The 12,821-nt window shown below is 40.0% G+C and overlaps 1 protein-coding gene across 6 annotated transcripts in view; it reads right to left on the bottom strand.

Annotated features, from left to right (window-relative positions):
- LOC123967785 (lamin-A-like) overlaps positions 1-9,753 on the bottom strand; it is a 33,035-nt gene extending 23,282 nt beyond the window's left edge. Inside the window, exons 1-3 of one of the 6 annotated variants that reach the window (XM_046044021.1) lie at positions 9,579-9,753; positions 5,013-5,140; positions 2,866-3,245 (exon numbers count right to left, since the gene is read on the bottom strand). In XM_046044021.1, coding sequence (XP_045899977.1) covers positions 2,866-3,200 — 335 coding nt within the window. In that variant the 5' untranslated portion in view covers positions 3,201-3,245; positions 5,013-5,140; positions 9,579-9,753. Of the gene's footprint in view, positions 1-2,865; positions 3,246-4,894; positions 5,141-5,642; positions 5,862-9,578 lie in introns of those variants that run through there. The other 5 variants (XM_046044022.1, XM_046044023.1, XM_046044025.1 and 2 more) reach the window with 5 other exon arrangements.
- Between the last annotated feature and the right edge of the window lie 3,068 nt (positions 9,754-12,821).

Genomic DNA, 12,821 nt, shown 5'->3' with positions numbered 1-12,821 from the left:
CAGGCTCATGTTTCACAGCCAGCAGCACAGCTAGAGGTTAGACTGGGCAAAAGACACCAGACAGACACACTGTTTCAGTATTAAGGAAAGATGACAAAACAAGGTCTTAACAAACCTGTGAACTCAGTTCTGTTGCTCCTGCTGCAGCACAGGGGCTCATATCTAGTGTTTTCTGATCTGTATTTTCTCCCCCAATTTGTATACCTGGCTCCAAGCTTTAGTTTTAGAATTCATTTTACAGCACCCCATTTGACCCACACCTGCGTTTCTCTACAGTTTGAATTATTTACAAGTCGAACAGTGCTGTAGGGAACACGAGTGGCATTTTGCCCCAGCAGCTTGAGGTTTTGCCTCAGGGGAGAGAGCATGTGTTGCTTGTAGTAGTTACGCATACAAAAGACGTGTGTGTGAAAGCAGTGTCAAGCCTTTGGGCTAAACAGGTGTGTCCTGTCAACTGAACTGTAGAGATAGCGCCACCTGTTGCTGTGTTTTCTGTCAAACTTGAGAGGAATAACCAAGGACACCAACAAAAAGTCAACATATTGTGAGAAGTAGCTGGACAGTGTTTGTTGCGCCGCCATCTGCTGCTGTCGCCACCTGACGCTCAGCGTCGAGTCAAAGCAGCCCGTCAGTGAGTATTAATAAACCTGACTTCCCGTTACAGTGAGCCCACAGTCAGCCCATTCCAGAGGCTATGAAAAAAAAACTCTGAGTCACCACCCCGTCACACAGCTACAAGACTCCCAGAGTGCCATGGCGACCAAACACCAAACACTGTCTAAAGTATATGAGATAAAGCCGGCCCAGGCTGGAGTGAGTTATTCTTTTTAACCACACATTGCGTCAAAAGATCTGCTTCCTTTGGAAAACAATATATCTGCAGGAGCTGTTGCTGCTTTTCTTGCCAAGTAGCTGGAGAATTAGAAGCAGCACAGTGACATGGGGGATACTGTGGAGGTGAACACAAAATGTTATAATACTGTTCACTTACTGATTCCACATGGCCTTTTATCTGCTGCTCGCAACAAAGTAAACATCCTCATCCACCTACAGTAAGAGCAAATTTACACACCTTAGATTGATGAGCTTGGGACAGTGTCACCACTGACACCACAATGAAGGTCAACACGTCTGCAGAGTATAAATGAGCCACAATAAAAGGCACATTTCCTGCAGAATCTTTAAAAATGTTTTCTACTTTCTACACCCAGCTCTGAGCTACACCCCGTGTTTGTTCCTACTGTGCACACATACTGCTGTTTCAACACTGAAAATATGCCTTGTTGAAATTCAGGCATGTGTTGAACGTTTCTGTCCCTCCTCTACTCTCTAAAAAGAGAATCTAAATAAGCACATGTAGTCTGGAATCTAAGTAAATAAACTGGAGGGAGTACAGATACTTAGATAGTTTAATTTTCTCCCTTGAGGTGCCACGACATTAACACATTCCTCGGCAGCCCTCACTACTGCAGTAGTCTGTTCTGCAGACATTCATCTTAGTATCTGAACACAGCTGAGGATATTTCATCATCAACAAACTGTCAACCTAAAGGTGAGACTGCTATTTATTTATATATATATAGTTAGTAGAAAAATATAATTACACACTAGTATCTGCCTTTAACTCACAATACAATCACAATTTTTCCTCACTCGTAACATAATACCTAAAGTCAAACATTTATTACCCTCCACCCTCTTATACACACACACCTTCAGTGTCACACCAGCTTGAAGGTCTAGCTGCCTTCTTTGTGACTTTTTCCTAGTAAAATATTACCTTTATTGATGCAATTGAGTCCTACAGGATGTAACAAAGCATTGAGTTTAAGACATCTGTGGTACTATAAAGTGATTTTTTCCGTTGTTTATAATAAATAGATAGGATTTGTAAAATGTTACTACTCTGGGTGTTTCTGGATCCATGATCTGTGTGTGCACATTTATTAATTATCTAACAGCATCAAAAGTGCAACAGACTACATACGTGAATTCTAAGCTTCTGTCCATAGTGTCAATACAAGTTATCGCATGGAGCTTTAAGCAGTTCAGTTGTGTCAAACACTATGATGAAAGACATTCTGTCATTAGGGCAGTACTTATACCTTAAAAGAGCAGGCTGTGTGTTAAAGGTGGAGCCTGTTTCGCTGGAAGTGTGTAATTCCCAACATCCCCAGGGGCTTAAAGTGACATAACTGTATTTGCTAACGGACAGGCCATACACACTTAACCACTAGGAATGTTATCTACAGTACTAATGTCAGGTATGTCTCCACACTGCATTCCTAGTAGAAAATTAAGGTGTAGCACCACCTCAGCTGTACTGAACAGCAGCAGGTGTGAAAAGGAGGCATAACAACACAAAAGGTACAATTATAGCATTCGGAACACGTTTTCAGTTTTGGTGACTGAATTGCCAACTTGTTTCAGACTGTGGCACAAAGTAAACATTATTGGTGAATGTGAAGAGCACATAATCCACATGCATCAAGGCCACAGGACTATTGTGGGATCACTTGCTAAAAAGGCAGGGAATTCCCCGACAACAGACAACAACAAATAAATGTTATGTCTTCAACGCTGCCACACAAGATTTATGGGTGGCTCCTGGTGGTTCTGCTGATTTTGAAGTACAACTGCATGAAAGCCTGTTTTATTCTAATGCATTTATCAGTGCATTAAGATAAATGATATGTTTAGAGACATGCACAGAATGCTAACTACATGTTGTGTACTGTATGGTTAATATATTATCATACTATAAATATAACATGTACTGTATGAGTAGTCACATCCACTTTGTGACATCACAGTTATAACAATGCCACTCCCCCCTGAAGCTCCTCCCCCACATGGTCCTCTTACCTGGCTTTGAGCTCCTTGTGCTCCTCCCTTATCTTTCCCAGCTCCAGCTGCAGGCGTGCTCGCTCCTTGGCCACCTGGTCCAGGGTCTTGCGGGCGTCGGCCAGCTCTGCTTCATAGGTAGCCTTCATGCCCGACACATCACGAGTGACCGAGGACTCCGACTCAGTGATACGCAGTCGCAGAACAGCGTTCTCCGACTCCAGTGAGCGCACCTTATCAATGTAGACAGCCAGGCGGTCATTGAGGTTACACAGGTCCTCCTTCTCCTGCAGCCTGGTGATGCGGGCCGGGGAGGTGGCACCACGGCTGGTGCGTTTCTGGCTCGGGGTTTCCATGGTAATAATGGCTCAGCAAGAGGTACAGAGGGGGTGAGTCACTGGCTGTGGGGGAGGAGGGTGAGGGAAGAATAGTTAATGAAAACAGTACAGTATCTCAGTATCTTTATTTGCTAAGCTGTCTTGCTTAGAAACGCAGTGCACCAAATCATGGGCTGACTCACACATTAAACTTTAATAGAGTTAAACTGAAGAAACGTTCTAGTCTTTCATAACCCTGATCCCTGTGAGCAGTCCGCCTTCAGTGCTGGGTCTGTTCACAGTTCTGCATGATAATAAGGATCATTTTTCCACAGTCAGTAAGCACATCTATAAAACTTCATTTAATAACTATCCTCTACTGCATTTTCACTGTGTGGGGTTAAAAGTAATTTGCTGAGGCAGAGCTCGTTGACAGGAATGTGATTTCTGTTTTGCTAGCTTTTTCTTGTTTTTTTAAGAATGGATACAAACCCCTAGTGTTTTATAAAAGAACGTGTTCCTACATTTTTCCTGCTTTTAGTGCTCCTGATATCCCTTATTCACACTGGTATTTTCACTGCAAAGTGTAGCACACTATCATAACATAAGCCTTGCTGTTCTCTCATTTGGCTCGATTAAATTGTTTTAGGGGTAGTTAAGCCTCTTTATGCAGTTCAATCATGAGCAAACATAATTCCCACAAACACCAACCCCAACCTTCAAGTCACACACAAAAGCCAATTAACCATTTTTACAATTACTCTTAAAATATGCAGCTACAGCCAGTGCCACCAAAAATAAAGACAAACATTCCCTTTGTTAAAATGGAGGCAAACTACAAACAAGCTTCTAATTACTTCGACTAGTCTGATCGTGTGATCTGCATGTTCTGCAGTGATCATCTCACCCACAACCACACACACCATACCAGAGTACTGACTCATAATATAAACAAATACTGCAAGATGCCCTGATAAGGACATGTATCCATGTTTCAATGTGTTAAATGAATAAAAGAGCAGTTTTTTTTCCACAGATGATACAATCCAGAATTTTCTTTTTATCTTTGTATCAGAGAGCTCTATACTGCAATTATGGATGAGACTTAACAATATTAATAAACGTATCAGTACAGTTATTATCAAATGCCACTGTGACCAAACAGGTGTGACTTAAGAACTATTTTACTTTTCAGCAGCTGCTCCACTCCCAACCTAATAGCCCTTTCCAACTAAATGGCGGGAAAGCCTACTCGAATTTTGTTCAGCAGTGGGTGGACGCACCTTGCCATCCATCCCCTCACCGCCCCATTACCAAAAGTGCACGCAAGGACATGCACGCCCATGTGGGCGGGATGGCGCACGCATACATTCACATGATGCGAGCACAAGCCCACAGGAGCAAACCCATACACTCATAAGCACTCTCTGGACTAACTTTGAATAATGAAGCATCCATTTAAGCTCCCAAAATGTGGCAAGCATTAACAGGTGCTGTCTGAAGTTCCACTCTTCAATAACAGCATGCAGTAAAATGAGCTATAACTTCTAAAAGTTACAAAGTTGTTCCACACCACTCCCTGACAAAATGAAAATAACTTTGAGCTGACTAAACAAGTAAAACAAACACCATATTATGAACATATTTTTGCACAACAGTGACACTGTCTGTCAGTGAAACCAACACAAGTCTTACAGGGAGACAAAAAGCTGTGGAAACTCTCAAAACCTTACCTCGGTTAAGTGAGAACCTCTCGACTGCAGCCTGCTGAAAGTGAATGTACAGGACCTTTCCAGAAGTTTATCTACTGGTTTGAGTGTATGTGAGCTGGTATGAGTGTGTGTACCGTACCCCAGAGGAGCGTAGAGAAGAGGATCCTTGAATAATGCAGTCTTGCTCTCTGCTAGTGGGTGTGTGTGCCTTTGGCTCGTGCCCTGAACTGCTCTCCTAGCTGTCGCTCACTGCACATGTACCTACTGCTGAAGAGGGAGAGAGGGGGCGGGAGCACAAGAGAAGGGAGGGTGGGGCAGTGAGGAGGAGCCAGGCTAGACAGAACGTGTGTATGTGTGGACACAGAGCAGCTGCTGAGCTTTATCTCTCCCTGCACTGGTACTATCTTTTCCTTTCTCGTTTCACTCAGAGCCCCCACAGACTGACCTCAGCAACTGGTCTGTCAATAAAATCCGGTGACACCGACAATACAGAACAGATCCCAGGTGGGTGAAAGTGTGTGAATGTGCGGATTTCACCCTGCTCGTCCCTGCTGCTTTGAAGAATATATTCTTAACCCACTTTTCTGGGTGACAACAGCTTTGATAGCCGACTCTAAAGCAAATACATGGAATTTTATAAAGCAAACAGAAAATCCTCTCTGCTTCAGAAGGGAAAATAGATGACCTTGGAAAACACACACAAACACACTAAAACACAGCATTGCAAGGTAATCAAATAAGTCCAAAGTGCATAGAAATCATTCATCACCTCATTGCAGGATTCTGGTGTTATCCATGGCAGAAAAATAACCTGTCCACTGAATCCAAGGAGGGAAGAGTCCACAAATCTCTTGCATTACATTCCCAGTGAATGATAGAAGAATTCTCACAAGTCATCTTGAAAGTCGAAAGGTCTGACAGTCAGAACCAAGTCGTTTCTGGTTTTATATTTTTTCTGTCAGGGTGGAGTTAATGGAATGACAGGTCCAATCCACTTCTGATGGAAGGAAAAAAGATGTTTTGTGTGCGAGTGTGTCTCCTCACCATGGAAATTAAAGTTATACTATTCATGTGTGCGTGTGTCTGTGTATGTGCATGTGGTTAAACAAGGGGCAAGACAGAATCTCTGTTTTTGGTCTTGGGGCAGGCTCAGTGGCTAAGGGAGTATCCTAGCTTCAGTGTGGCCTTCCAGTGGAAAGGAACAGTCAGTCCCTGAAGCTGCCTCTCTGAGTCACATATCCTTACACAAACAGCTCACTTGTTCAGTCTCCACCTCCTCTCTACCTCCCTCTTTCAGTTTCCTTTATCTTTCCATCTTAAGTTTTTGTGTTTCAATGGAAGTCACACTAAGACAAGAATGCCTGGCTGGCAGCACATCTCGCTTCAACAAGCTTTTCAACATCCCTCCAAATCTTCTGTCCTTTTCCTGTCTGTGTGCACAAACAATAATTAAATCACTTCCAAGGGACTACCAGAGCAAAACATTTCACCTAAAAAAATGTTGACATGCTATAATGGCAATAGGGCTGCAAGTAATGATCATTTTCATTCATCAATCATTTTGTTAAACAAAAACAACAACTAATTTCCCAGTGCCCAGCAAGACATTTTCAAATTGCTCATTTTGTCCGACCAAAAATGCACAACCCAAAAGGTATTCAGTTTACAATGACAGTAAAACTGAGAAAAGCTTGTACCAGCAAATTTTTGCTTGAAAAGTGAGTCAATTGATTAATCAATTATAAAAATAGTTGCGGATTAATTTTTATGTCAAACAACTAGTCCATTTACAGTGCACAGTGATGTATTTCCAACGGCTGGATCTGTGCTCTTATTAGTCAGGGTACTTTTCTGTAAAATTACTATCCTACATACACATTGTAAACCGTGAGACCGACACCGAGAGAGAGTTAAGTAGATTTAGGTGCAGCATTAAATAATGAGATGTGGGAAATTTAAAAAGTGGATCATTTTTCTAACAATACACTACTACCAATGCATTAAACGCCACCAGTCTGGCACACAGTTGGGGTCTCAAAGTTGGAGCGCTCATCCAGTGCAAAGACAGGAGCGGGCATGACCGAATGTTATGCAACTCACCAGACAAGTCAAGTACTGAACAATGTGTTAGTAGTTACTTTTTACTGTCCCCGTTTCACTCCTCGTCTTTCTCGCCCTCTCTCTCTCTCTGCCCTCACAGCATTCCAAGCAGGCAGCAAAAAGCAAGGCGTGCCCATTGTGTAATGTAGAGGTTATATTTCTCCATTAGGAGCTACTGGCTTAGCAAAGAAGAATTTCAGCATGAGAAGATTTGGTGAGGGAGGGAAATCTCTCTTGTTTTTTTTTTTCCCCAGAGGCAAGCAGGCCACAAACAGTGCACTCATTCCAGTTTCACAACCTGAGGGACAGCTTGCACACACACTGCAGTACATATAAAAGCTCCTCCTTTTATCCCTTATCAACTTTTCTCCATTTCCTGCACAGACGTACAGTATAACTCGTGTCTTGATTTTTTTTCAGATAAAGTGGCGAAACAACAATGACTAATTTATATAATTTAACAATTCACAAAATTTTTCATTTGACACACCACTACAGTAACTTACTCAGAAACACGTTAACTGCCCTTGAGTGTGCTTCTGCGTTTGCTTTGTATCTCAGCAGCAGATATAATTCTGAAGCAGTCTCTCACTGTGTTATCTCTGTGCTGTTCAAGAGACCATTGTTCACACATATGCATTAATCATTAATAAAAGACTGTTGCCATCTCTCTGTTCAAGAGTTCTGAACAAGAGCCTGATATGCTTTGGAGAGAGCTTTGTTTGATTTTTAAAGTAAAGCTAAATAATAGTTTGATATGCTGTCCATTTCTAAATGTATAACATGTCAAGCAGTTGTTTTGTGAGCCTTTGTTTTGCTTACCATGCAAATTATATTCAGCATGGCTTTCATTTTATATTTTTTCATAATTGTGCAGGGAATGTGGAATAACTATTGCTGAGAAAGGCAACACAATGTCTTATCTTTCATGTTTTCCTGGGTGGGTCTGAACAGATAAAAACCATGACAGAGGAAGGATCAGACGCTTGTCTCATTACTTAAATCAGCAACCTGAGGAAGTAAGTGCTTTCAGGGAGAAAATACTGCCCTTTTCACTCCACCACATGTATTTAACAGCTACAAGTTACTTTCAGATTAAGATTTTAAACACATGAGCATATAACTGATAACTTCAACCATCCAAAAGTATTTGTAAAAATAGGTAGAATGACCTATATGTGTTTTTTTAAATCTATTCTCTTGTTTTATTTATTAAATTTGCCAACCCCCCTCTCAATCCCAATGGATTAGGGAGGTGATGCTATGGTGGAAAAGTCAGTGAATAGGTTTCCTGTCCTTTTTGAGACATTTTGTGACTGCTCCTAATAATTCTTCTTAACCTTTATTTAACTAGGAAAGTCACATTGAGGTTAAAGCCTCTTTTACAAGTGAGGCCTAGTCAAGACAGGGTCAGATAGCAGGATCAAACAGATAACCAAGCAACAATAAGAAACCAATCACAACAACATCATTAGGTACAACATAAAACACAGCAAAACAAGTCTCCACAACATAATTTTGTACAACACCGAGAGACAGCACAACAACACAAACATTTATGTATTACATAATACCCTACATAGTACTGTTCACAAAAACAACAGTATTAAATTACCATTTTTTTGTATGTGTGTTTTGTTATTTGTTTTTCCTATTTTTAGCATTGTGACTATATTTATGTATTTAAAGTTTCATGTACAACCTTGTTGGTAATGGCCATTAGTGGTTTTATATACGTATGTGTGTGCAGGTTTAAGTTGTACAAGTGTGTGTTCTTATGCCAGCTGGATGGCGTGGTTATGGGTTAACAGGGGAAAATACAACTTCGGCCAGATGTTTATTTGTACTGTTCCACTCTGACATACATTAACAAACCGAAAGAAAATAGTTTGCACTAACCTGTATACACTATACAAATAAAGTTTGATTGATTGAGCACAGCCAGTTTCAAATGCTTCTTTCATGTTCATGCAACACTGACAGATTGGATGGGATTACTGATCCAAGTTGTACTCACTAATGTTGCAGCTGGTAAATGCAGGGGTAATTTTATTATTTACTGCAGAGAAGTAAAAAAAAAAAAAAAAAAAAAGTCTTGTAATATTACATTCTCTGTACATTACTACAATTGCATGTAGTGGAGTTAAAAGTACAATATTTACCTCTGAATTGAAGTGGAGTAGAAGTATAAAATAGCAGAAAATGGAAGTACTAAGTACAGTACTTCAGCAAATATATTTCTGGCTGGGTGTACATTATAAACTGGCAACTGAGTGTGTATGTCTGTCTGCTTTCCTCATGAATGATGCGGCAGCTCTTACACAGTGCCTCTCTGGCGCCCCCTGTCTCCCCTGCAGTCACATGTCAAGCCATTCACAAGCACAGAGAAGATGCTAAGCGCCATCCACTGGCTGACACACAGCATGAAAACTCCTGGGATGTCTCTCAACGTAGGTCACAGAGTTCACGAATTGGCTCAACACCCTGTCTGCCATTCTTGTCTAAAAAATAAATAAGGGCCCAAAACACAACATGTTGCCCACCAACTTAAAGTTTGTTAGGCTACACTGCGACATATACTGACTCAACAGTCTTAACGTCTTACCTTCTCTCTTTGGAAAGGAATTAAATGTTTCTCCAGTCGTTTTAAACATGTCCCGCCTTTCCACGGTCACTATTGACCTTTCAAAATGTCGGCAGTCCAGTTAATTCTGATATTATCCACTGGCCCGGCTTTGCTTTGAACAAATCGGTGAGAGCGAACTCCTCTGAGCCGAGCCAGCAACAAACCGCCACCTGCAAATCAGCACACTTGATTAGACTGCCAATCTCTGCTAATTACAATGCAGCCTACAGGCGCCACCTGGCGACCATAATTAACGCTTTGGTCGGCTTCGTATTATTTTTAGCTGGTGAAAGCAGGTGAAGTTTGTATGTAATCTCAAGGCTACATAAATCTAAATTAATTCCTCACAGATCCTGTCACAGAAAATGTGGTTACTTCACATCACTATGCAGATACCTGCTATCACAACAATTATCAATACACTTGGCTGTCAGTATCTTGTAGTGACTACAACTACAAATAGTGGTATGAATTGTGCTCTGGGCCCCCTGGAGAGCCCTCAGGGGCCCCCGCCATGGACCCCACTTTGGCAATGATTGATATGCTGACCTGAGCTGGGTTTCACATGAATTGATAATTTAATTAAACTGGACAACCATTCCTCAAGGCAACTATACCAGCAGGACTGCCCCTATCAAGCTGTACAGATGGTCCAGTTAAATAGTGCAGACAGTTTAATTCCCTGTGATACGAAAGTCATTCTAAATACAAACAAAAAACACAAATTAACAACTGAAGAGTGCTGCTGGAGATATTTTACAGAGCTCTTCCTGGGGATGCTTATCATTATGTAACAGCTGAACATGAATTTTACATGAAGCATGTTACTGAGCTGTAAATTGTTTGTTTACATTCATAATGTTCAAATATTTTGGAACCAGACTGTGGGTCACTTGGAGGCATGATGATCTCATGGCCCAAGAATGTACCCATGCTGGCTGTTACTCTGGTACTAAAACTGCACCTTCAGGGCAGTATTAATTTGTCATTTGAAACTCTGCAATTATTGCATAATCTAACTCACAAAGATGTAGTCTACATGTTTTGATGCGTTGGTACAAAACTGTACCCTTCAAAATGTCCTGTTGGGGCAAACAAACCCACAGAAGGTACCTTAAGAACCACATGTGCAGCTTTCAGAGCACATTTGTCTACAGATATTGGTCCCAATAGTAAATATATTTCTGACACCACTGGTAATGGTGTGGTCCAAAATACTAAACTACTTCAAAACAAGTACAATTTACAAAAGTATCAGTATTATAAGTAGTATCAGCAAAACAGAATTTCCCCTTGGGGATCAATAAAGTATTTCTGATTCTGATTCTGAAAATGTACTTAAAGTATCTGAAGTAAAGGTACTTGTTGGGCTAAATTACTCTTTCAGAGTTTTATGGTATTATATATAAAACATTTAAGATATCATATTTATTAAGTTAGTTCAATTTAATTAAAGTTATTTAATTCTGTTTATTCAAAGGTGTTACACAGGATGCATGCTGGAGGCAATGTGGTAAAAAAAAATATTTTCATATTTTCTGGACTTTCCGTTTATTTGTTCCATTGTAACTCACGCCTCAGGTTTAAAATACTACTGGCTGCTATGAAGAAAGCCATCAGATGGAAATTGCTGCAGCAGAATCCTCCAACAAAGGACAAATGGAGTTCAATTGTCAAAGAAACTGTATGGAGAAAATAATCAATATGTAAAATACTGGACAAAATGGACAACATATGTAGCTATAGCCCATTACACATGTCATTGAAATACCCTTTTCTTCAAGCATAATGTTGCCCATATCAACCTATTCTTAATGCCTGGAAATATCAAAATGAAAGTTTACTTCGCCAGAATAATCCACTCAGTATCAGTACTGACTTCCATGGACTCCTGAGTACATATAAAAGGAAACAATAAAAATAAGACAATAGAAAAACATCAAACACTTGGTACAGCATGTTCATTAAGAGTACTGGTGTCCAGATTTCAGTGTCTGTTTGAAAGCCTGTAGACTAGTTTTTCCCTGGTAGACCTGTTAAGCTTATTCTAGATAGTCGCACCATGATACTGCAGGCTGCTCTGGAATGCAGCATTCCTTGATACTTAGTGACTTTAAGTAAGGGAGAATGTCTCACCACAAAGGATTAAAAACAACACAAGACAGACAATATTTTACTTTATATACTGTTGGACTATTTAATTGATCCCAATGCATCACATGCTATAAGATAATTGCATGTTTTTATGTAAAATCTGAATCTGCAAAGTAACTGTTAAATATTGCCATTTGGTAAATATAGCACAAGAGTATAAAGTACAAGAGTTCCCTCTCAGATGGGGCAGAATGGCCCCTTTCAGAGTGTTACACTTTTGTCTTACTATGCATTAACGTGTATTTAAATGTTGCAGTTGGAAAAAGTGGAGATTTTTTTAATTACTTTATACACTGGTGAGTACTTTAACTTAAAACAATATTTCATATTTTATAAACTGATGAGATATTTTGAATGTAAAATCTACAAACTAAATGATTTGGGAAAAAAGCACAGTATTTTTCTGTGACATGGTGGAGTAGAATTGAAAAGAAGCATAAAATTAAATTACTGACATACAGTACAAATACCTCAGAATTGTACTTAGGAACAGCGACTGAGTAAATGTATTGAGTGATTCTACAGCACTGGTATTACAATGTAAGTACTTATGTAAAGCAGATTTGTCTAAAGTTGTACTTAAGTACAATACTTGCCTAAATGTACTCACTTTCCATTACTGATGATACATGTCTGAAAATGACATTAAAGAGTATCTACTTAGTATTTCATCCATGATATTTAAAAAAAAAAAAAAAAAAAAAGGTAAAGTGCATTAGAGCTGCATCATGTGCAATCAGGTTTGAGAGGGTTTCATTCTAACGAGCAATTCAGTGACATTTTCTTAATTCAAATGTGACCCAATCAGTAATTTTGCAGTGTTGCCAACCCTGAGACTTTTGCAGATAAAAAATGTAATCTTTCACTGTGTACAGTAAAAGCAATATCTGAATCAACTGACTGTGACATTGTCTACAATACATTCACAATACATTAAAATGACAAATGAATGCCAAGAAGAAAGTGAAGATCAAGCAGGACTCTAGACTTGTAAGGTCTTTGTGACGTTTGTGAGATCACCACCATACGGGAAAGCAAGCAGTGAGGTGAGCCTTACTCATCACTAGG

The sequence above is a fragment of the Micropterus dolomieu genome, linkage group LG03 (assembly GCF_021292245.1).
Source record: "Micropterus dolomieu isolate WLL.071019.BEF.003 ecotype Adirondacks linkage group LG03, ASM2129224v1, whole genome shotgun sequence".
Taxonomy (NCBI): Eukaryota; Metazoa; Chordata; class Actinopteri; order Centrarchiformes; family Centrarchidae; genus Micropterus; species Micropterus dolomieu.
Note: the sequence above shows the minus strand (reverse complement) of the source record. Positions and strands in the feature narration are given on the sequence as shown.